General features: G+C 36.3%; 3 protein-coding genes across 3 annotated transcripts; 1 reads left to right on the top strand and 2 right to left on the bottom strand.

Moving 5' to 3' along the window:
* Window positions 1-440: 440 nt before the first annotated feature.
* On the top strand, window positions 441-1493 carry LOC148767404 (protein FAR1-RELATED SEQUENCE 5-like). Its single transcript, XM_088824598.1, has one exon. The coding sequence runs from the start codon at window positions 441-443 to the stop codon at window positions 1491-1493; it is 1053 nt and encodes a 350-aa protein (XP_088680724.1).
* An 8044-nt stretch (window positions 1494-9537) lies between these two features.
* Window positions 9538-12392, bottom strand: LOC148767403 (zinc finger BED domain-containing protein RICESLEEPER 2-like). The gene is made up of 3 exons (XM_088824597.1): window positions 12134-12392; window positions 10354-11729; window positions 9538-10242 (listed from the first exon to the last, which is right to left on the bottom strand). The coding sequence occupies exons 2-3, from the start codon at window positions 10805-10807 to the stop codon at window positions 9713-9715; spliced, it is 984 nt and encodes a 327-aa protein (XP_088680723.1). The 5' UTR covers window positions 10808-11729; window positions 12134-12392; the 3' UTR covers window positions 9538-9712.
* Window positions 12393-18817: 6425 nt separating this feature from the next.
* Window positions 18818-22343, bottom strand: LOC105969274 (glutathione hydrolase 3). The gene is made up of 6 exons (XM_012994022.2): window positions 21884-22343; window positions 20764-21282; window positions 19913-20148; window positions 19579-19843; window positions 19357-19494; window positions 18818-19269 (listed from the first exon to the last, which is right to left on the bottom strand). Exons 1-6 carry the CDS (start codon window positions 22265-22267, stop codon window positions 19000-19002), a joined length of 1812 nt encoding a protein of 603 aa, XP_012849476.2. The 5' UTR covers window positions 22268-22343; the 3' UTR covers window positions 18818-18999.
* Between the last annotated feature and the right edge of the window lie 702 nt (window positions 22344-23045).

Here is a 23045-nt window from a genome sequence, read left to right as displayed (position 1 = left end):
AACATCGATTTTGAAATTTTTTTTTTTTTTAACTCGCCATGTATTTTCGACACATACAGGTCGAAAATACCCTTATTTTTCGACGTGTATGTGTCGAAAATACCCCTAATTTTCGACGCCTAAGTGTCGAATTATGATACAATTTTCGACACTTAAGTGTCGAAAATTACCCAAATTTTCGACACTTAAGCGTCGAAAATTGTATCATTTTCGACACTTAGGCGTCGAAAATTAGGGGTATTTTCGACACTTAAGTGTCGAAAATGTGGGTAATTTTCGACACTTAAGTGTCGATTTGGTTCCTGTTGCAAATTTACTTGTCTTATATTTTCGACACTTTTGTGTAGATCGATTGCACCCATTCATTTACCACGTCAGAAAAATTCCCAACAAAAGAAGCTTTATTGGCATGGGTTCGTGAAGTATGTAAAAGAATTGGAATGGTGTTAATGATTGGGGGTTCGAGTGACGGGGATAGAGGACGTAGGACACCGTATGTGATTGTTCGTTGTGAGCGTGGGGGCCATTATGTTGGCAAGAAGGTACCAGGTGAAGATGATCAAAGACCGGGAAAAAGGAGCACCGGTTCAAAGAAATGCAATTGTCCGTTTAAATTGAAGGGGACAAGAGAACACAAGAATGATGAAAAGGCTGAGTGGAAATTGGATGTTCATAGTGGTATTCACAACCACAACTTATTCGAAAACTTGCACGGACACTCTTATGCTGGAAGATTATCAAAGGAGGATGTTTCCTTTGTTCACACTATGAAGAAAGCAATGGTGAAACCAAGGGCAATTCTAAGAGCATTGAAGCAAAAGGACCCGTCTAATGTAACTGGTATGAAGACAGTTTACAATACTATCTCTAAGTTAAATTTCAGTGAATTGGATGGGAGATCTCAATTGCAATCATTGTTCGTCAAGTTGAAAGAAGATGAATACCTCTCGTACCATAGATCGAACGAGTTGAATGCGATTACCGACTTGTTTTGGATCCACCCGAAATGCATTAAGTTGGCACAGTCGTATCCGTACGTATTCGTCATCGATTGCACATACAAGACCAATCGTTACGGACTCCCATTTCTTGAGATTGTGGGTTTTACTTGTACCAACAAGACGTTCTCAATTGCCTTTGCATACTTGGACCACGAAAAGACGGAAAATTTTGAATGGGCGTTGCGTTGTTTGAAGGAGGCCATGACCAGTTGTCCTCGGCCTAATTGCATTGTAACAGATCGAGATTTGGGTTTAATGAAAGCAGTGGCCAATGTGTATCCATCGAGTCATCACTTGTTGTGTCGGTGGCATGTGAACAAGAATATAGTGGCCAATTGTAAGAAATTGTTCCCAAAGGACATCACCAAATGGAAGCAATTTCAGTCGAGTTTTTCGGCTCTTATTGAAAGAAATACCATAGAGGAGTTCAATGAGGATTGGGAGGATTTGAAAAGAACATTTATCGGTTATCTCCCGGCTATAGAAATGTAGCTAATTCATGGTTGGATCCGTACAAGGAGAGACTTGTATCGGTGTGGACAAATAAGTATACTCATTTTGGAACGTACACTTCTAATAGGGTGGAGGGGGCACACGGACGAATGAAAAGGGATGTGCGTAATTCAACTGGCACATTTGTGGATTTGTATACGAAAGTCCACAATCAAATTGTCGAACAACACAATGACATCAAGGCTTCCTTTGAAGTAAGTAAAAATACTTACGAGCACACTTTCAAAACGTTGATATACAATGATCTTCGTGGAAGTATCTCAAAATACGCTCTGCAACTACTCAAAGTTGAGGTGGACAATGCGAAACTATTGCAACCGAGCGATATGGGTTGTAGTTGCGCCATCCGAACAACCCACAGTCTACCATGTCGCCATGAACTTCATGAGTATGTTGTTGTGAACAAATGTCCTATCCCACTTGAGTTAATAGGCTCGTATTGGAAACACATGAGTATGGAGCCCGTCGCGACCACAGACCAAGTCATCCTACCAACCATCGACGAAGAATTATCGGAATACCAGAAGCTCTTTGAATGTGCCGATCTCGATTGCGCAACCATTTGAGACATTTTACCCACCCAGAGAAGACTAACCTTACGGAGCCAAGTGAAAAAGTTGTTAGCAAAGGTCGACCGGCAAAGACATGCAGTGCCCCAAGCATACTCGCCAATCCGATCCAAATCAGATACAAGATTTAGATACTCCACGCTTACCATGTTGCCTGTCTTGTCGCACAGTATAGTACACCCGAGCAAAAATAACAAATACGCCCGAATGGCGTATGTCCTCTTCTCCGCACTATCTTTCATGGTCACTTTGCTAAATTTAGCCTTCAACCATTCCAACTTGACCGCTTTCTTCTTGTTAACATCGTCCGGGTACTCACCTAGCAACTCGAACATCAAACTACTGGGGATCGTTTTGGAATCACGGACCAAACGCTCGCAAGATACGGTACGCCCAACAACTGGCAAACCGACCAACGTACTCACATCGTCAAGTGTGATGGTCATCTCTCCAACAGGTAAGTGAAATGTGTTGGTAGCTGGCTGCCATCTCTCTATGAAGGCTCTAAGTAGATGGCCGTCCACTGTGTTGTACGATGCCTGTACAACTGACATTAAACCACATCTTTGTACTACCTCTGTAATAAACGGCGCCGGCTCCCAACCTTTCAAAGTTCCTGTGTGATTTCGTATTCGAAATTCTGAGCCGCGCTCCGAACGATCTGGCCCTCCGTTCACAATATGATAAGCAATGTGCTTATCAAATTTTGTGTACAATTCCGGTATCTCGGGACCTCGGACCGGTTCGTTGCTCGAATCACCAACTTCTACAGTCGAAGGTAGAGCCGGCACCGGATTCGTTGACGAAGAACCCTCTCCAGACTTCTTCTTGGTCGTGGTCTTTTTCTTGGTCGTGACTGCTATGCCCTTGCCTCTATCGGATAATTCCTTCCTCTTCTTACGGTTCGAGACAGTCGGAGGTATACGAGGTTCACGTGGTTCTTCCACTGCAAAATAACACACAAATAAAAATTAATATACATAATATAAACACAAGCAAATAAAAATAGGGAAAAAAAAAATAAAAATAAAATAAAATAAAAATTTCACAGTTCAAATTCGACAGCAAGCTGTCGAAATTTGGATGAGTTTTCGACAGCAAGCTGTCGAATTACAAAAATTCCAAATTCAACAATGTCACCATTTTCGACATCTACATGTCGATTTTGGATGAATTTTCGACATCAACCTGTCGAAAATTCATCGAAAATCGACATATACAGGTCGAAAATGGTGAACGAAGAACCGACCCACGAATCTCAAATCAATGCTCAAATCGACTGAAATCAGATGCACCCATTACTAATTAACGATCATTCTAACCTAAAACAACCAAATCCTAATTACCCATATCAAACAATCAAATCTTAAATAAATATTAAAGAAAAAAAAATCGAAACAACTATAACTTACTATTCGAAGACGACGACGGCGACGGCTTTGGGCGACGTTGGGCGGCGTTCGGCGGTGTTTGGCGTCGGCGTCCGGCGGCGGCGATGGTTGGAGCGGCGGTGGCGGCGTCGGGCGGCGTGGGAGGGGTGGACGGAGGGAGGTTTTTTTGTATTTGAATTTTTTTTTTTTTTTTTTTTTATTTGGTTTTCAAATAGGTAATTTTAAAGAAAAATTGATGTAATTAGTATTTTGTATGAAAGGGTATTTTTGTACTTTTATTTTTATTTTGGTATTAAAGTAAGAAAAAACTTATAAATATGTACTCAATTGTGGTTTTCAACTTGGTAGTATTCAACTAAGTAAAAATTAGTATTCAAAATAGTTGCCCCCTAATAATAATACAAGGAAGATCATAATGATGATTATTACTTATCTCACAAATGGTATCAAAAATTATTTTACTAAGCAACTAATTGTGAATTATAATGAATTTAAAATTATGAATGTTTTATTTTTTATGTAAAACTAATAACTCACTCATGCGATGCACGTAGATTAATTAAAAAATCAAAATGAGTTAATGTAGAAAACCAATGAAAAAAAGTATATGATGAGAATGTAAAGAATACATTTGAACAAAAAATAAAAATTTGTATCTTAATCTATCAATGAAAAGTCTATATAAAAAATAAACTGACAACGTTCTAAACACGTGCCACGTTGGAATGTAGCAAGTAACTCCCAGACTTAAATCAAAGCAGTGCACTAGTCTTGCACATGAATCTGAATGTTGTTAAAGAAGACAACGAAACTACAATCATATATACGATCAGAGGACGAATAACCTGTTATTTTTCATCATTTTCAATATATTAGTTGAAGACATTACGTAGATAAAGAATACTGATATATATGTGAGCGTATCAACAAAAAAAAATAAGAATAAAGAAAACTGATATATTTGTTTGTCGATGTGTACATTTATATTGTTTCGAATACTTCTTTGTACATGACGTTGCTAGTAACACTTGAAAACTCACCGGATTCGCCCTTGATTAAAATATTTATTCCAGATCTACTCTTCACCCGAAACAATGCTACCTACAATTGACCGTGACTGAAAACAGGCCTTGGAAGATACGATCCAACGTACAAGAGAGTTTGACCTTGACTTTTGTTGATTGTCATGGCAAATGATATAATCACCGGATATTGTCGTCTTTGAAATTTAACTGGCAATGTGGAATTCGAAGATATCAAAGTCATCCGAGGAATAAATACTATGTCGTCAACATTCTTACCGGACAATACCTTGCAACTAATTACGTGCATGCACAATCTTTCAACTTGGAGACGAGTTCCATTGCACAAACCTCTCGCTTGATCGATATTCCTAATGAGCATTACATGAACACCTTTCTTTAATTTCAGCTCATGCGGGGGGAGACCGGAGCACAATATTGTATTGAGAAACTCGGTCGAGCAAATTTCTGCATTAATCTCGGAACTTGATTCGTCCATGCACAGACTGCCAGAGCTCAGGTAAACCTTTTCCTCCTCTTCAATTAGCGACAACAAATAATCGTTCACATGTATAACACTCTCATTTATAGGCCCCGGAATGGCCCTCCCTTAAAAGAAGTCAGGATTGAAAATGTTATTCAGCAAATCCGGATACACGAACTGCAGAAGGTCTGAAAAAGCATCATCCGAATCTCAAATCAGCATGTCCTCGGAAATTTCAATCGAGGCTTCACCATCATTGTAATCTCCAGCTTCTCCGTTTCCAATTCTCATAATCCATTTTGGCAAATTCTCTTATTTCATCTTCATTAGACAAAGATGCATCCGAGTGAAGCCTCGTGTTCTTGTGCAACCTCATAACACGACATTCTCTCCACAATGGTGATAAATTGATCGTAGCATGTACGATGTCTTGCATCGATGCTTTAAGTTCAACAGGTAATATCTGTCTAAAGTCACCACCAAGAACGATAACCTTACTACCAAAAGGTTTTTCTGAATTCAAAATCGATCGCATAGTTCTGTCCAATGCTTCAAAACAAAACATATGCATCATCAGGACTTCATCCCATATGATAAGTTTTGCTCCAATCAGTAGCTCTGCTTGAGGACTTTGTTGTTTGATGCTGCAAGTGGAGCTCTTATGCACAATTATCGGAAGTCCAAATCTAGAATGTTATGTTCTACCACCCCGGTAGAAGCAATGAAGCAATAACGCTCAAGGCAACATTAATGACAATTGCCTTCTCATAACGAACAACGGCGGAAAGTGTGTTCCAAATAAATGTCTGCCCGATGCCCCCATGGCCGTACAGGAAAAACATACCTCCACTGTGCTTCGACACTGCATTCATGATCGTGTCGTAAACTTTTTCTAGTCAGGTGTTATCGATGATAAGAACTTTTGAAGTTCGGCACACATTTCAGAGACGTTGTAATCCCATTCATCAAGTATTAACATATTCTTTGTGTCGTCTAGTGTTGTATGTATCGGTACAAGCATATGTGCATAATTAAGTAAAACTCTTACCATTGCTCTGCAGTATCTTCTCAATCTCAATAAGGGTATAATTCTTCAAGCTATCCTTCGACAAGGTTAACGCTGCTCAAATTATAAATATTCCTACGTAATACCAAGAATGTGGATTATTTAAACATACAAATAAATTTTATATCGTTACGACAATTGTCGTATATGAATTATGGTTTTTCAATTAGCTATATACCAGGATTATTATGACGTGTTTGGTGTCTGTAAATCATGTCATCAAATAACTCCGACAAACATTTTTCTCATACATACTTAGGCCTGCCCAAATTATTCACCAATAACAGAATAGCGAACAGTAATCTTGTGCAGTATGCGCTCGCCCATCTGCTTACTTTTTTTTGTGTCGTCGATGTACTCTTTGTCATCCAGCAACAAACCCAATATGTAGCATGCGTCCCTAAATGTATTGTAGGCCTTCATATTCACACTTCTGAGTTCTTCATAGCTTCTGCAACCAAAACCAAGCAACCTCCCCTCGCATGCAGATAAGTAAGTACCTGCAAAAATGTTTTTAAAAATATATAAGAAAATCAAATTCACATTAGTTGAAGTAAGCATATTGTGTAAAGAAACGAATATATATATACGAATAAACATTAAGTCAAATAAGAAAAAAATATTATATATATAATATTTAAAGCAAACAAGCAAACGATTGGGGATACACGACGACTAGGGTTTTGAGAGAGAGAGGGAGAGAGAGAGAGAGAGAGAGAGAGAGAGAGAGAGAGAGAGAGAGAGAGAGAGAGAGAGAGAGAGAGATGGGCTAATCTATCTAGGCTTGTGGCATGAAGACTGTGTCGACGAAACTATGACCCCGAAGGAAGAAGAATAGGCGCATGGGAAATGAAAAACAAAGATGAATGAAGTTAAAACAAAGATGATCCCCATGAAAGGCAAATGTAGAGGTGGTCCATTGGATATTAAAGAATCGGACGATGCTACCGCATTAGCTATTGATGTCTACAACAAAACACATCTCAAGAGATACAGTGTTGTGGAAGTGCTGAGTGCAACTGCACTAGGACTTAAGGTGATTGTAAAATTTATCGCTAAGCCTGAGCCTGATGATGATGATAAGAATCTCGTAAATTTTGTAGTTTTTGCTCATAATCTTAACGACAGTTATAAATTTCTAATTTCTATTAAGATTGTCCACCCTGCTCACCTGCTACCTGTCGATAGTGTTTCGGAGAAGAAGTAGCCCGTAGGTATGTTTCAAGATGTCCCAATCTTGTACGGCCCAGATTGCAGCACCCGTTGTGATGATGAAACAAAGAATATTCTCAATGAATGTACCGATTTAGCTCTTGAAGTCTACAACAAAACCCATATGAAAATTTACAATTTGCTGGTCCTGGTGAGTGAAACTGGACATTTATCCAAAGGCTCTAACTCTAAGGTGGATTTGATGTTTACCGCCGAGCCTGATCCTATACGTCTGTCGCAAGACGGTGATCTGAGAATGGCAACTTTTCAAGCTCGGGTTTCCTTCTCACATAAGTATGTAGAGTTTGTTGATCGCGTCTCCTACTGTTCTGTCTTGTTTAGTCTGAGTTTTTAATGATGAGTATAGAGGCAATTAATTCCATCAAGAAAATAGAAGCAATTCAGTTTGTTTGGTACATAACTCTGAATGGAACCAATTAGTGCTGACCGATTCAGCCGAAAAATCAAGTCTTATTGATTCAGTGGTCGGTTGAATAGAAATGAATATAATGTAGGCAAAATTATCCCCTAAATTTTGTTGAAAACCGCGGACTTTTTGAAGACAACATAACTCGGAATGAAAGCGGTGGCCTTTTTATTAGTTTGTCAGGTGTTTCATAGATTGTTTATGTAATGGCAACGGATATTTGCAATCCTAAATCTTAGTTATAAGGGCAAGACTGTACTTGATGGAAGACCATATACTAAACAAACTTACTTAGAGGAAAACTTTAAATGACTAATATAGCCCTTATCACAATGTATTTTTATTTCAGTATATTTTCCCTAATTTCCTTATTGTAGTACCACAAAATAAAAAAAAAAAAAAAAAAAAAACAAGAAGGGTAGACCGAAAAAGGAGAACATGAGCGAAGAACCGCCGCCGCCCATCCGCTGAAGGAACAGCGTTAACCGTTGCCGAAGATGATGATGAGGATGAGGATTAGGATGAGGAGGAGGAGGAGGAGGAGGAGGAGGAGGAGGAGGAGGAGGAGGAGGAGGGAGGAAGAGCAGGAAGAAGAAGAAAGAGAAAAAGAAAAAGAAAAAAGAAGAAAATTTGACATATATATATGTTGATTTTTTTGTTAAAAAATCGACATCTAGATATCGATATTTTGGCAAAAAAAAATACAGATGTTGATTTTTTACTACGCGGTTTTTTTTTAGACTTCAAGAATGGTGGTGGAATATAACCTTAAAATCATCCACTTTTTCATAAAAACTAGGGGTGAGAACGGTTCGGTTCGGTGCGGTTTTAGCCACAAACCGGAACCGGAACCGAATTGTTCGGTTCGTAAAGAACCAAAAACCAAACCAATCGGTTCCCTGCGGTTCGGTTCCGACCAGTTTCGGTTCGGTTTTTTGTTGGTTTCAGTTCCTTTTCGGTTCATTAAACTATCGGTTCGGTTTCAATTTAGGTTCGGTTTTCGGTTCGGTTTTGGGCTAATTTTGGCCCAAAAATCAACCCAGAAATATCAATAAGCACCTCAAAATTCAGAAATAAAAAAAAAAATCAACCCAAACTTAGGCCCAAAATAGGCCCAAAAATCAATTTAAGTTCATTCAAATTCAGCTAAAAATATACAAAAATTAAATTCAACACTTCAACCAAAATAAAAAGGACCAACAACAACATTCATTAAAAAAAATAGCAGCAACATTTATTCCACAGCAAAACCACACAAATAATTATTCCAACAGTAGCGAAAAATCTACCAACCAACAGTAGACGAAATGAGGAACCAAAAATCGGATAAAAATCAGCAACATTTATTTAAAAATCAGCTGAAAAACACAAAAAAACACAGCAATACCACAATATATTCTTCCAACAATAGCAAAAATCTACCAAAGTTCGTTTACGAGAGCTAAAAATACTGCAAAATGAGGGACATAGTCACCAACTCCCCCACGATGCCCGACTCCATAGACATTGTACCAACCTACATAATACATATAATTGTATTAGTAGTTAGTAACATCAACAAAGAAATCACATTTATATAAACAAGTTTACCATTTTAGAAACATTAATCTGGCATGGTAAAAAACTTGGATTCACTTGCAAATGCCTCTAAAAGTCAAAATAAGTAAAAAAAAATACATCAGTATAGAAAATAAGCACAATAGTATAGTAAATGAAATTAGAATATAGAAGACTTGTACCTATCTCAAGTATAATAAATGAAATTAGAATATAGAAGACTTGTAAATAAAATAAAAATACATCAGTATAGAAAATAATAGTATTTAAAAACTTGTACCTATCTCAAGTTTTTCTAATTTTTCTTGCAAATCTCCTACATCCATGCTTCTTGGTTTTGCATCAGAGAGCTCAATGTCCGTCGGCGAAGACCGTATCCAATCTTGAGCGCAAATAAGAGCTTCAGCCGTCTTATGGCTGAGCGAACTCCTAAATGGATCAATAACCCTACCGCCAACACTAAATGCCGACTATGATGCCACAGTAGATATCGGCATTGCTAATACATGTCGAGCAATTTGAGACAAGATCGGAAACTTTAAAGAATTCATTTTCCACCAATTCAAAATATCAAACTTTTCATCTCTCTTTTCCATTCCATCAGACAAGTACACTTCAACCTCTGATTTCTCGATATTTCCTTTACCTTCCAAGAATTTCAAATAACTTGATTCTAAATCAAATTTCATATCCCCACTTTTATCATCAAAAGCAGCACAACTAGAAGAAGAAGAAGATCCTTTACCATTCGCCTTGTCAAATTTCTTTTTGTAGTGATCAAATAATTCATTCAAAAGTGAACGAACATTTTTACTTATATCTTTGGATTTCTGAGTATCTCCTCCGTAAGTTTGCCTCAAGCAAAAGTCAAGATAACTCATTTTATTGCGAGGATGCAACACCACAGCTATATACAACAAAAGATTCATGTTATCAATGTTATCCCAGTACTTATCATATTTTGTTTTCATTGAGACGGCCATTTCCCTATCTTCCTTATCTTAACTCAAGCACATTTTTGAAATGCTTGCATACATCGCCACTAGTTCTTTCACAAATAAGTTCGATGTAACATATTTGTTCCCCGAAATAAGACTAGTCACATCTTAGAAAATCTTCAGATACTTAATAAAGTGTCGTGCTTTCGCCCAATCATTCTCGCTTGGAGGTCCCAAAAATCTATTTTTTTTCCTCTTTCGCTTCCTTGTATTAGATTCCTCCTCATCATTATCAGCTTGAAAATACTCCTTAAAGTTGTAATCTAGTGACCGAAGCCTGTCAAAAGCATTGGCATACTTCTCGGCAGTTTCCAACATCAGATATGTAGAATTCCACCTTGTTTCGACGTCTAAACAAACTTTCTTTGTACAATCTATCTTTTCTCTCTCGACACACTCTCTGAATTTTGCCTCTCTAGAAGGAGAAGACCTGACATATCTCACCGCATTTCTGATTTTGACAACAGAGACGTGTTGTTCCTCTAATCCATCCCTCACCACAAGATTCAAGATATGGGCACAACATCTTAAATATAAGATGCAGAAACCTACAGTCCAAGACTGCATCAGGTCCGCTAAGCATGGTTTTTAAGAATTTGATTGCCCCATAATTTGATGAAGCATTATCCACCGTCACGGTAAAAACGTGCTCAATGCCCCAATTCTGCAAGCAAGAGTAAACTAACATTCCAATTGTCAAGCCCTTGTGATTCTCAATGCAACAAAAGTTCAATACTTTTTTCCGTAGTACCCAATTATCATCAATCCAATGGCCGGTGAGACACATATAATTGATGTTTTGAACTGATGTCCATGTATCGGTGGTGGGAGATAACATTTGCCCTTTCAACTGTTTCTTCAAAATGGTGGCCTCATCTAGGTAAATCTTTAAACAATCATTAGCTATAGGTAAATCTTCAAACAATCATTAGCTAGAGTCCACCGAGAAGGAAGTTTGAATAAAGGACATAGCTCATGCACAAACTCTCTAAATCCTTCATCATCTAAGATACTGAATGGCCTATTATCCTTGATGCACATCCTAGCAAGTGCCACTCTGCATCTCTCTTGGCTAAACGTATGAGTAGTAACCTCACCACAAGCATCATTCTCCTTCATGCTAGGCTTATGATTTAGGATTGACTGTTTTTTTTATCAACCCCTGGTTTGCCCCTCTTTCCCACATACACAGGCGATGTACGACAATGCTGTTTCAAATGGGTACTAAGAGCAGCAGTCCCATTTTATCTTGTATCACATATAATCTTCGTTTTACAATAACGGCATTGAGTGGTCAATGCACCCTTTACATTAGGAAAATGATCCCAAACCCAAGAAGTTCGACGACCATCTTTTTTTCCAGTTGGTTCCTCATTTACAGTGTCCTGTTGTTGTTGAGTGTCATTTTGTTCCTCGGTCAAAGTTTCATTTTCGTTATTCTCCAGGACAGTGTCCACATCAAGTTGATCCTCAAATTCCATCTACAGTTCTACGCAATATACATAAGAAATAAAATTAAACACAATTATTGCATAAAAGTTAAAAAAAAAAGGATCAAAAAAAAAAAAAAGAGGATGACATGTTATTGAAGGAAAAAAAGAATCTGTGGGAAAGCAGATATTGTGAAAGAAAAAAAGAACATGTCAAGATTTCAAGAAACAAATTTACTGTACAATTTTTCATTATTTAAAATCTCTCCCATTATTTAAAATCTCAACAAATTTTAAATTTTCAATAACATCCTATTTGATGGTTAACAAAAAAATTCAACAACAAGAGTAAGACACGAAATAACCCAAAAATAAATTTAGCTAAAAACAAAATAAAAGAAAAAATTTGTAGACGAATTGATTAAACACATAAAAGATAAAGAACAAAAGAAAAACAACTTACCCTTTGCGTGATTTTTGAACAGTGAAACCTTGAAGGAGAATTTCAAGGGCGGCGAGTCACCGGCGATTGGTCAGAGTCCGAGGACATCGATGGAGAATTAGAGAGCGGCGCTAGGGTTCAGTTTGGGAGTCGGGTATAATTTTTTGTATCTGTGAATCTGTGATTGTGCGTTCTCCGTTATGTTCTATGTAAAAGTAAAAAAAATATAAAGACAGGTATATATATACTTAATGAAACGACGTCGTATTGGTTTCGGTTCGGTTCCCAACTTGAAAAACCGAATACGGACCGAATTTTTCGGTTCACATAAAATTGAAAACCGAGTATGCGGTGTATACTTCGGTTCGGTGCAATTTGGTTCGGTTTTTTCGATTTTTGGTTCGGTTCCTCGGTTCTTTTTTCTCACCCCTAACAGAAACCCCAACTATGTTAGTAATAGACTTGTATTCATTATTCTAAAAACAAAATCTCAATGGTACTCATGCTTATCATATTTTTTTTCCTCAAAAAAATTAATTCAAAAGGTAATTCCTTACATGCTTTTCGGGGTTGTGGTGACGGGGGTTGTGGTGGCAGTAATTGTAGGCGGCGGGGGTTGTGGCGGTGGTCGACTGCAACGGCGACAACGACGTCGGTGGTCGACTGCAGAGCAGGTTCTCCTCTTCTTCCCTCACGTTTTTTCAATTCTGTCTTTTTTTTTCTTTTTTTTGGGTCTTGCAATAGTAATTTGGTCTAATTAAGTTTGTTTTGTTTTTTTTCACTAAGGGTATTATAGTTTTTTTACTGTTCATTTGGTAGAAAATTTAGTTCGGTCTTGTGCTAAGTAAATTTTATAATTGCATATAGTCGTTGCATTATGCAATTTGTTTTGATTCATTATTTAATAATAAAAATCTGATTTGCCACAGTTTGATCCTTGCACTATTGAAGTATTGGAATTTATTTATTTTCCATTTTTACGTTGTTACAGATATTAGTTTTACAATAAAGGATTAGAATTATGTTGAAAATTTTATTGTTTATATATAATAAATGTATAATTTAGATAAATTTTGTGAAAAGAAATATAATATAATAATCACAATGGACATAGTTAATAATTTTGTTAGTAACAAATAGCTTTTTCAGTTCACAAACAAACTTAAATTATAAAGGTTAATATCGTAAAATTAGTCAGATGCAATAGATTTTTCAGTTCACAAACAAACTTAAACGTTTAGCATTCAGTGTTTAGACGCCCATCTTAATCATTCAGTTATGTATTGAACATTCAGTGTTCAGTGCTTAATATTATCAAACAAATCTTTAGTTAAAATTCTGTTTGTTCCAACCCAAGCCTTAACTTAATGGAATCAAAACTCAAAACTCCTAGAAGTCTAGAACCATTAGATTGATTAATAACAAAACCACAATTATTATCATATAATGTATCTCATAGCAAGATTTTCTTACACAAGAAAAGTTATGTAAGAATTATTTATTTATTTAAAATCAAATTTTTTGTTGTTGTCAAGAATCAATTTAAATTTACATTTATTATTTAAAAGACAAGGCCTCTTTTGGTTCTGTGGTAGGATTATGTGCGATGGATACCTCGTGATGGAATTAAAAATACTGAGATTGATATGATTATACATTTTTTATATCTTGTGATTTGGTTTGTGGGATGTTGGATATGTAAATATTGTTTTTGACCGGTTCGGTTCTTGCTATGTAAATATGTTATGGGATATGAAATATGAACGAAATTGAATAAACCATAGAACACAAACGACGCCTTTGTATCTCTTTCGGATTCTTGCAATCCAAACAAAATAGTTGAAGAGTCGAACAAAGATGTCGGCGCATTTCAACTCCTAGAAGATTATAGCAATAGCATCAAACGATTTCAAAACACTTTAACAAATACATTTGTTAGAAAAATTGGATGTAAACCCAATTTTAATAAAATAGTTAAGTGGGTTCCGTTTATAAAAAATGGAAATAAAATTTAAATTAACGATCTATGTTCCTAGTAGATGAATCTAATGTAGTTAATTTCTCAAAACTGACTTTGAATGAATGAAAAATTAATGCATAAAAATGGACACTTAAATAAGATTAGTTTATGAGAAATGGGAAGGTGAAAAGATAACATCCCACATTGGAAAAAAGAGTTTTGATGAGAACACTTAAATAATGGAAGATGGATTGTTAAGAGTATAATTAATAAACAAATGTGAGCTAAGTGCAAAACCACATGTGTGCCACCGCCGCCTACCTGATTTCCCCCTCGTTGGGAATATTTGGGCCTATTTGGACTCAAAATTAATCAAGTTTTGTGGGTTTAATTAATTAATTAATTCAAATTTAATAGTTCTAGTTAATTGGAGCGCCACATGTGTCCTCAAATAACATCATTGTCCACTAGGCGGACATACTTGTATGTCAGCACGCGCGTCAAGTTGCACCTCATCATCGGAAAGGTGATTATTCAAGTTGAATTTGTGCTTGATCCTTGCGAAAAGATGCCACATATTTTCCACTCTTTTTTTTTTTCTAAAGTTGTGTCTTTTGGACAGAACTTTTTCAACCCTATAAATAGAGCCCCTGCAAAATGGAAAACTCATTCATTCGTATTCAAGCAATTCACTTCATACAAAAGCAAATTGTTCATATCTTTTTTCGCGTCTAGAAAGTTCAAAACTCACGTTCTGTTCGTTGTAGTTCTACTCTTGTTGTGCTGCAAAACTCATCTTAGGGACAATTGGCTAAAGAATGCAATCATATATACGGGCCAATATTGTCTTACGGAGAAATAATCTAATTCTTGCCTCGACTTATTTTTTTTATCCAAACAGTCTGTTCAAAAGTGCATTTCAAAATATACCTCTTAAATAACACAAACTGTAGTAGAAATGTCGTTTAACCACCGCACCATATTCTGCAATTGTGGAATAAAGCTCGTACTTGATAAAACTTATCGTTTGAAGTTGCGGGATAGATTGAAAGTGCATCCTATGTTGCATGTGAGTTTTCTGAAGAAGTTCAACCAAGATTTACTTGATGAAACTCGGAAGCAAGCGAAGAGAGCCCCACCTGTAGTCTGAAAGGAATTCGAGAGAGAGAGATCCAACAAATTCTGGACCACAAGACCCAAAGTCAGAGCAAGAAGAACCGGAGGACTGAGTTTTTGATACATTGGAAACATTCAGAGGTGTTTGATGCTACTTGGGAAAATGAGGTGAATATGTGGCAGTTTGTAGATGAGTTGGCAAAGTATTGTGAGAACTTGAAACGGGTGAATAGTTCGACGAGGGCGTCGAACGCCGTCGGTGGGGAGGTCTGTTACCCCCTTAAACGGATACATCAACTATGACTCGAGTGTGGCCGAGTTATAGTCAAAATGAGGCCAAGAGGTAATGGCACAAGACATGATGCACATAGGCCAAACGGTGGTCGAGTGATTGGCAAGCATTGGGGTGCTTGGCCAAGAAAAGTCAGGCAAGGGTTTTGGAGTGTTAGCAAGCGCATAGCCCAAGATCTTGTCGAGAACGACATGGCAAGACTTGGTGGCTGGCATGGGCGAGTCTCGGCAACCTCGGACGACAAGTGTGGGCAAGGCTAGCGCGCGTGCGGGCAACATCGACCATCGGGCCCGCGAAGGTCGGTTAGGCAGGTCGAACGGCTGATTGACTTGGAAAGTTATGAAAGGCATTTGCGGAGCGGTGTGCACCCGCATGTACTTAGAAATTGTCCCTTCAATGTTGTAACAGTTAGCCAAGTGGCTGGCATGTGTGTCGCCATGTGTCCCTTGACAGTTTAGTGTGTAAATTACATTGTACCTTGTATTTGTAGGCCCTTGAGTGCACAAATCCGACCCATTCAGATAGAGGGACTCAGATTGCAATTGTTAGCATCTGTTGTGAGGATTCATTGTGTGTACCAATGGTTTTCCTTGTATTATTCATTAGTTGATTAATAATGGTTGGACGATGTCCGTAAATGACTCATGTTGTTCGATTTTCGCTGCATAATTGTGGTTGTTGTTATTTACTTGATTCGACGATGGTGCCATACTGGTGTGTGAAAAATTGTTGAGCGGACTGACTGATTTAGATTGTAAATCAGCCCGTACGGTGGAAATTTTTTTTATTGCAAGTTTACCTCTGTATATAACACACACACACACACACACACACATATATATATATATATATATATATATATATATATATATATATATATATATATAAAATTGGTCTATAACTTATTATTTTTCATATAAATAACTTATAATAAAAACTAAAATTAATATTCTGTAAAAATTAGAAAAAAAAATATAAAATGAGCTGAGCTCGAGCTCGACAGACTTGACTCGACTTGAGTTCGAGCTTATCAAATGAAATCTCGATGAGCTTGAGTTCAAGAAATCTGGCGAGCTCGACTCATTTACACCCGTACAGTTGTGCTTCCAAGGTGGGTTGAATCTACAAATTCTTAAGAGTTTAGTGGGCATTTCTAGCAACTTCAAAAACTAAGGGCATCAAATTGAAAAAAACGTTATTTGTGAGAAGTAGAATCAATTCCGAATCTTCACTCCCTCCGCAAATTCTTCACTCTGCAAAAGAAAACGGGAAATCGAAAATGGGGATAAGATTCGTTGTAATGGTGAACAAGCAAGGCCAGACCCGCCTTGCACAGTACTACGAATACCTAAACCTCGACGAACAACAGCTCCCTATTAATTACTATGTTGCCGTTGTCTTTATTTTTTTTGTTGTGTGTCTGAATCTTTTGAAATCCGATGATTGATTCATCGGAAACTGATTTGATTTCTTCGCAAAATATTATGATCGCTGTTAGTTACTGATTGTATCTTTGCCCGTTGGATTTGGTTGATGGTTTGATTGTAAATAAGGCATTTTTTGGATGGTGTGATGTGGTATGTAAGTATTATGCACATAATTTTGATAAGAAAAACTAAATAGACGAATTGAGTAAAAAATAAAAATGGTTGGTTATGATATGTTGAAATGTATTATCTTAGTAGTTTACTGATTTTTATTTAAAATTGAATCATTTACGTTACGATATGCTAATGATCTTTCGTTGCTCGTCTGGAATGACTTGTTCGCTTCTTAACTTAATTTTGTAGAAAAAAAATGCAGCGAAAGAAATCATATCAGTATTTCGGGTACACTGGTTTGTTTCTCGTATTTCTTATCTTACTTTTTTGTTTCTGTGCTGAAACAGTGTTCATTTGTCGAGCATCTGAATTACAAAGTAGTGTATCGACGATACGCGTCGTTGTTTTTCCTGGTCGGAGTTGACAATGAAGAAGTAAATCATGCTGTCTCGAACCGAAAGATCTTTCATCGATTATATCTTGTAATTCTTTGTTCTCCCATAAATCTGATGGAAATGATTTCGTAATGAACAAGCTCACTTTCATTTGACTCGATTAAAGATCTCCGATTGTAGCTCGTTTCCTAATCAGAACAAGCTAAATATTACTTTAAGCGACATAAGATTTACGATCAAGCTAGAATGTGGTATGCGCTTAATTGTAATTTCGCCTACTATTTATGCGACTGAAATAACGAGTCGAATTGGTGTATATCGAAACCTAAATGTAATTATTTAATGTTGATAGATTTTTGCAATTATGGAATTATTAAACTCCGCGCTTTCTATATAACTGTGTTTACAGAATGAGCTTGGAATCTTGGAATTCATACACCTGCTAGTTGAAACGATGGACCGTCATTTCGGAAATGTGGCAAGTTTCTAATCAGAGAAAAAAAGACGACGAAGAAAAAAAAAATTAAAAAGAAGAAGAAAATTAAGTCTTGAGTTGTGTGGTCGTATTCGCAGTGTGAGCTGGATATAATGTTTCATTTGGAGAAAGCGCACTTCATGCTGGAGGAGATGGTAATGAATGGATGCGTTGTCGAGACGAGCAAGGCCAACATTCTCTCTCCAATACAGCTAATGGAGAAAGCTTCGTAGAATTATTTTTAACTCCAGTGCGTTTTCGAAATTAGATATTGCGGGTTTATTGCATTTGTATCATTTATGTGTGTAAGTTGTTACGTTCACGGTAAAAAAGACCTCTCGCCTGTAGATTGTCGCGTAGCTCAAGTTAAGCTTCTAGCCGACCGATTGGATTGACCGTTTGATCGGCTAGACTTAGAACCGGTTGAAAAATCAATTGGACCGACTTTCTTCTTTCCCAATCTTTAAAAAACAAATAGGAGTAGAAATACACATAAGAGTTAAATACAGTTTACGCCCCTGAGTTAAATACAGTTTACCCCCTTAAAGTATCATCTGTAACACTTACTCCCTCAAGCTCAATTCAATTTGTATTTTAAATTCTAATACCTTAACTTTTTTTATTTTAAATAATAACTAAATGAATAATTAAATTATACAACTAAAAACATCTGTTGAAAAATGCAATATTTTAAAATTTAAAAATGGTATCTTGTATTGTTGGGTACATATTTAACAAATAACATCTAATCGTTATTGGACCAGTTAATCGAATCGGTAAATTTTAAGAAATCAATACATAAATAATAATAATCTTAAGTATTTAAAATTATTTTATTTCATAATTTCTTAAAATATATTTTCATTCGTTATTATACAATATATATTAATTTTTTTTCCAATAATTTAATTTTAGTTACTTTTCAATTTTTATGATCCAATAATTATTAGATTGTTATGTTTATTATGTTTTAATTTTAAAATATAAAATATTTGATGTTGAGGGGGGTAAGTGTTATCTATGCTATACTTCAGAGGTGCAAAGTGTATTTAGCCATACACATAATAATGCCTAAAACTGAAAGAAGCCAACTATTAGTAGAGCAACATCACATAGCAGCTGGCCAGCCGCCTTTCCTAGGATCGCTGACAGCTGTCAGTACTCCACGTACGACATTGTCTAGCTTCGTTTTTCGCTCGAAACCATCAACTGTATTCGTCGTAAGATTTTGAACGACAAGCTGGCATATTGCACCCCCTGCTTTAGCATCCAGTTGATGCCCTCTCTCTCTCAAGAATCCCTTTCTCTCTTCAGAAAGTTCTATGTGTTCTCCGTCCACCACCGTCCAGTTCTCGTACGACACAACATTCGGGATCAACTGCACATATTTTATATAAATATATATAACATTTTCAAGTCTCGATATTTTTTTTTTTAATTTCTAAAATATATACAATAAAATTACCCTGTGGTAGACTCTTGCACTCTGAACAGCTGCTAAAGGGTCCATCCCCAACACGAAATGGTTGACGAAAACCTGTGCCACCGCCGGAATAATTTCCAAACCGCCACTCCCACCAATAACCCCAGCTAATTGATTATCCTATATAATAAATTACATTAGTGAAATAAATAATTAGACAATGTATCTAATTAAAGTATATATATGCTAAAGAATATTTATTACCTTGAGGACAATGAGTGGGGTCATTGAAGATAAAGGCCTCTTATTTGGTCTAATAAAATTATTAGGAGCAGGTGGTAACTTATCGGTCGATTTGTCGCCCGGAGTTGAAAAATCGTCCATTTCGTTATTGAGAATGATTCCGGTTGAAGGTGAGAGCACTCCACCTCCAAACGGATAATTCACAGTCGTCGTCATTGAAACAGCGTTTCGATCCGAATCCACCACGCAAAAATGGCTCGTCCCGTGATCTCTTAGTTGACTCCATCTTTAAAAAAAAAAAAAAAATAAATAAATAATATTTGTTTTGTTTTTTTCAATACTGGGGATTGTGTACCTAGGCAAATAGTAGTCTGGAGGGAATGTGGTGTTGTCGAATATCTTGTCTCGAATACTCTTAGCAAAGGAAGGCGAAAGCATTTCCGAAACGGTTTTGCTAATATTTACGAAATCGGGGTCTCCAAGATTCATTCGTATAGCTAACATATGCTTTATAGCTTCGATCAGACGATGCAGGCCTAATGGACCTTCAGCAGCATTTGAACTTCTATAGCTATCTAACACATTCAAAATCTGTACCCCTCATACACCAAATACATCAGATAAACAAATACTGCACAATAATTATAAGAGTGAATTGCAAATATAATTTTTTTCAAATTGCTATAAGAATTCCTCTTTTATTTTTATTAGCATGAATCCCCCCACGTTTACGTTTTCGTTTTAAGTTCACAGGATTTTGAATTTTGATTATTCGATCGGGTTTATGATAATAGAAAAATGATAAGATTTTTATGACAATCAGAATAAGGTGGTGTTTGCAAAAGCTTTTAGAAATAGATTATGAGTTTTTTTTCTTCTCATCATCTGTTTTAAGGTGTTTGCAAAAACCGACTTTTACTTTTGCTTTTGCTTCTCATAAAATAAGCTGCTTTAAGCTATAATTTTGAAAGCACCCATGTACCTACTTTTTTCTATTTAAATTGATTTTTCAATTTTTTTACAAACACCTCCAACTTTTAGAATTAAACACTTAATATCAACTTAACTCACACTCACTAACTTATGCTTTTAAATAAGTTTTTGTAAACACCACCTAAGTAAAGGAGTGCACAATGCCAAAGAAATAAATAGATAAAAATACAAAATAATCAATTTTATGAAGTTGAAAATGAGTAGAAAACGAACCAGAGAGAGACCGATTGTCCCACTGCAAGGAGGCGGCATTCCCAAAATCGTATAACCCATAGTATTCACTTCAACTGCGTCCGTAACATGGACTTTATAGTTTCTCAAATCGGCCATAGTCAAAATTCCACCAGCTTTTCTCACATCTTCGATAAGTCTTTCTCCAACGGTTCCATTATAGAAAGCTTGAGGCCCTTGTTCTGCTATTGTTTCTAAGCTTTTTCCGAGTTCCAAATTAAAGCACGTTTGACCGGCTTTTAGCAGTTGACCGTTCGGTGCGTAGACTTGTCTTAAGCCGGGGTCGTTCATTATCTTTTTTGCTTGTGCGGCAATGCGGGACCCGAGATAAGGGCTCACTGCAAAGCCTTGTTTGGCTAGTTTGATTGCGGGTTCAAATAACGTTGACCAAGGTAAACGCCCGTATTTTTGCCATGCGGTGTGAAGTCCGGCTAATTCACCGGGGATGGCCATTGATAATGGGCCCTCGTACTTGGCAATTGCATTGTTGTCGTACATGTTCTAAACGAGAATTCATATTTAGATTCATTAGAGAGTTATATATACGAAAAATAGTACAATATACTATGGCCTAATTGTATTGTTGCACCATGACAAGTCCAATAAATAATTTCACAATTAAGATTAGAGCCATTTTTGTTTACAATTGTGGGGTGGATCCGAGTAGTTATTGGACTAATAAGATCAGAATATTTAATTAATCATGACTGATCTTACCAACCAAACAAAATGATTGATTTCGATTCGTTAGAAAGTGTTAACAAGATACAAAAATAGTACAATATGCACTATATATATATATATAAGGCCAATTTAATTCCTTATTTTTTTTAATTATTTTTATTTTATTTTTAAACCCTCTTTGTGTTTTAGAAAAATATTCATGTAGTACATTTCTTTCATCTCACTACACCCAAAATAGTGAGCTCCAAGAGGTGCTTTTGCTTTTGCTTTTCCATCATAGAGATTTTATGGTAATAAAAATGACAGTAATTAAAAAAAAAAAACATCTAGTTTTAAGTTTTTAACATAATGTACAAAGTGTGAGAAAATAATTTATTTTTTTAAATAAATAAATAAACCATGACTGAAGCTAAATTACCTGTGAAGCAGCTGATGGAGCAGTTTCTCTCATATCAATTGCAAGTGCACCGGACGTAGTCGATGAAGATCGGACGACCATAAAACCTCCGCCTCCGATTCCGCTAGACATCGGAGAAACAACCCCGAGGCACAGTGCAGTTGCAACAGCTGCATCCACCGCATGTCCGCCTCTTTCCAGTACCGATATCCCGATTTCTGAGCAACGCCCATCGTCCGCAGCTACTACTGCTTTACGCGACTCTATTACTTCTTTCTTTTTATAACCATTATTATTATTACTATTATTCGATGAGTACTTATAATGTTCATCATCTTTTCTTCCATCAAGAATGCTCAATTGATCTCCTCCAAGAGCAACCCCTGGAATCAATTTCATTGCCATAACAATCAATTTTAATATTTTGTTTATGATTTGATTTTTGGCATTTCATTGAATTTTATTAATGAACTATATATATATATATATATATATATATATATATATATATATATATATATATATATATATATATATATATATATATAAGGTAATTTTCTAGTTTTGTTTTTTCTGTTTCTAGTCTTTGTTTAGTACAAGATTAACTTTCGGTATACACACTACTTTTGTCCATAATCTTTTGCCAAATTAAAAAGATTGAAATGAAGAATCAAGAATTAAGAAAATAGCCAAGAAAATATTTGAATATTCCGGCGAGGATTTTCAATTCCTTAAATTGATTTTTCCATTTTCAATTTATTTCATTTTTAATTTAGTAATATGTTGATATTCTGAAGTTCACTCAGTGCCCGAAACTCTCTCTCTCTCTCTCTCTCTCTCTCTCTCTCTCTCTCTCTCTCTCTCTCTCTCTCTCTCTCTCTCTCTCTCTCTCTCTCTCTCTCTCTCTCTCTCTCTCTCTCTCTCTCTCTCTCTCTCTCTCTCTCTCACACACAACACTGTAGAGAGTGTGTGTGTGTGTGTGTCTCTGTGTTGGGAGCATTTAGTGATGTTTTTATTATACCTCAGTGTTTGAGGTATATAGTAGTAATGCTAATAGATGACTTGGCATTATTATTAGATGATGATCGAGCGTGTGTAATGGGGGTATCTTGGTTGTCTGTATGAAAAGAGAAGGAATCTTTATCGACAGCTGTACAATTATTGCGATGCAAAATTTCTCAAT

The sequence above is a fragment of the Erythranthe guttata genome, chromosome 10 (genome assembly GCF_056151865.1).
Source record: "Erythranthe guttata isolate IM_541 chromosome 10, IM_541, whole genome shotgun sequence".
NCBI lineage: Eukaryota > Viridiplantae > Streptophyta > Magnoliopsida > Lamiales > Phrymaceae > Erythranthe > Erythranthe guttata.
The sequence above is the reverse complement of the archived record's forward strand: the minus strand, read 5'-3'. Positions and strand labels throughout refer to the sequence as shown.

Bases quoted from the DNA above. Each gene is read 5' to 3' on its own strand.
- LOC105969274 (XM_012994022.2), bottom strand. From the start codon at position 22,267: ATGGCAATGAAATTGATTCCAGGGGTTGCTCTTGGAGGAGATCAATTG. The intron at 20,149-20,763 runs GTTCGTTTTCTA...TGAGGGGTACAG, and splicing joins GGACAATCGGTCTCTCTCTG to ATTTTGAATGTGTTAGATAG. The intron at 19,270-19,356 runs GTAATTTTATTG...AAATATGTGCAG, and splicing joins GTGCAAGAGTCTACCACAGG to TTGATCCCGAATGTTGTGTC.
- LOC148767404 (XM_088824598.1), top strand. From the start codon at position 441: ATGGTGTTAATGATTGGGGGTTCGAGTGACGGGGATAGAGGACGTAGG.
- LOC148767403 (XM_088824597.1), bottom strand. From the start codon at position 10,807: ATGCAGTCTTGGACTGTAGGTTTCTGCATCTTATATTTAAGATGTTGT. The intron at 10,243-10,353 runs TCTAAGATGTGA...GCTTGAGTTAAG, and splicing joins TATTAAGTATCTGAAGATTT to ATAAGGAAGATAGGGAAATG.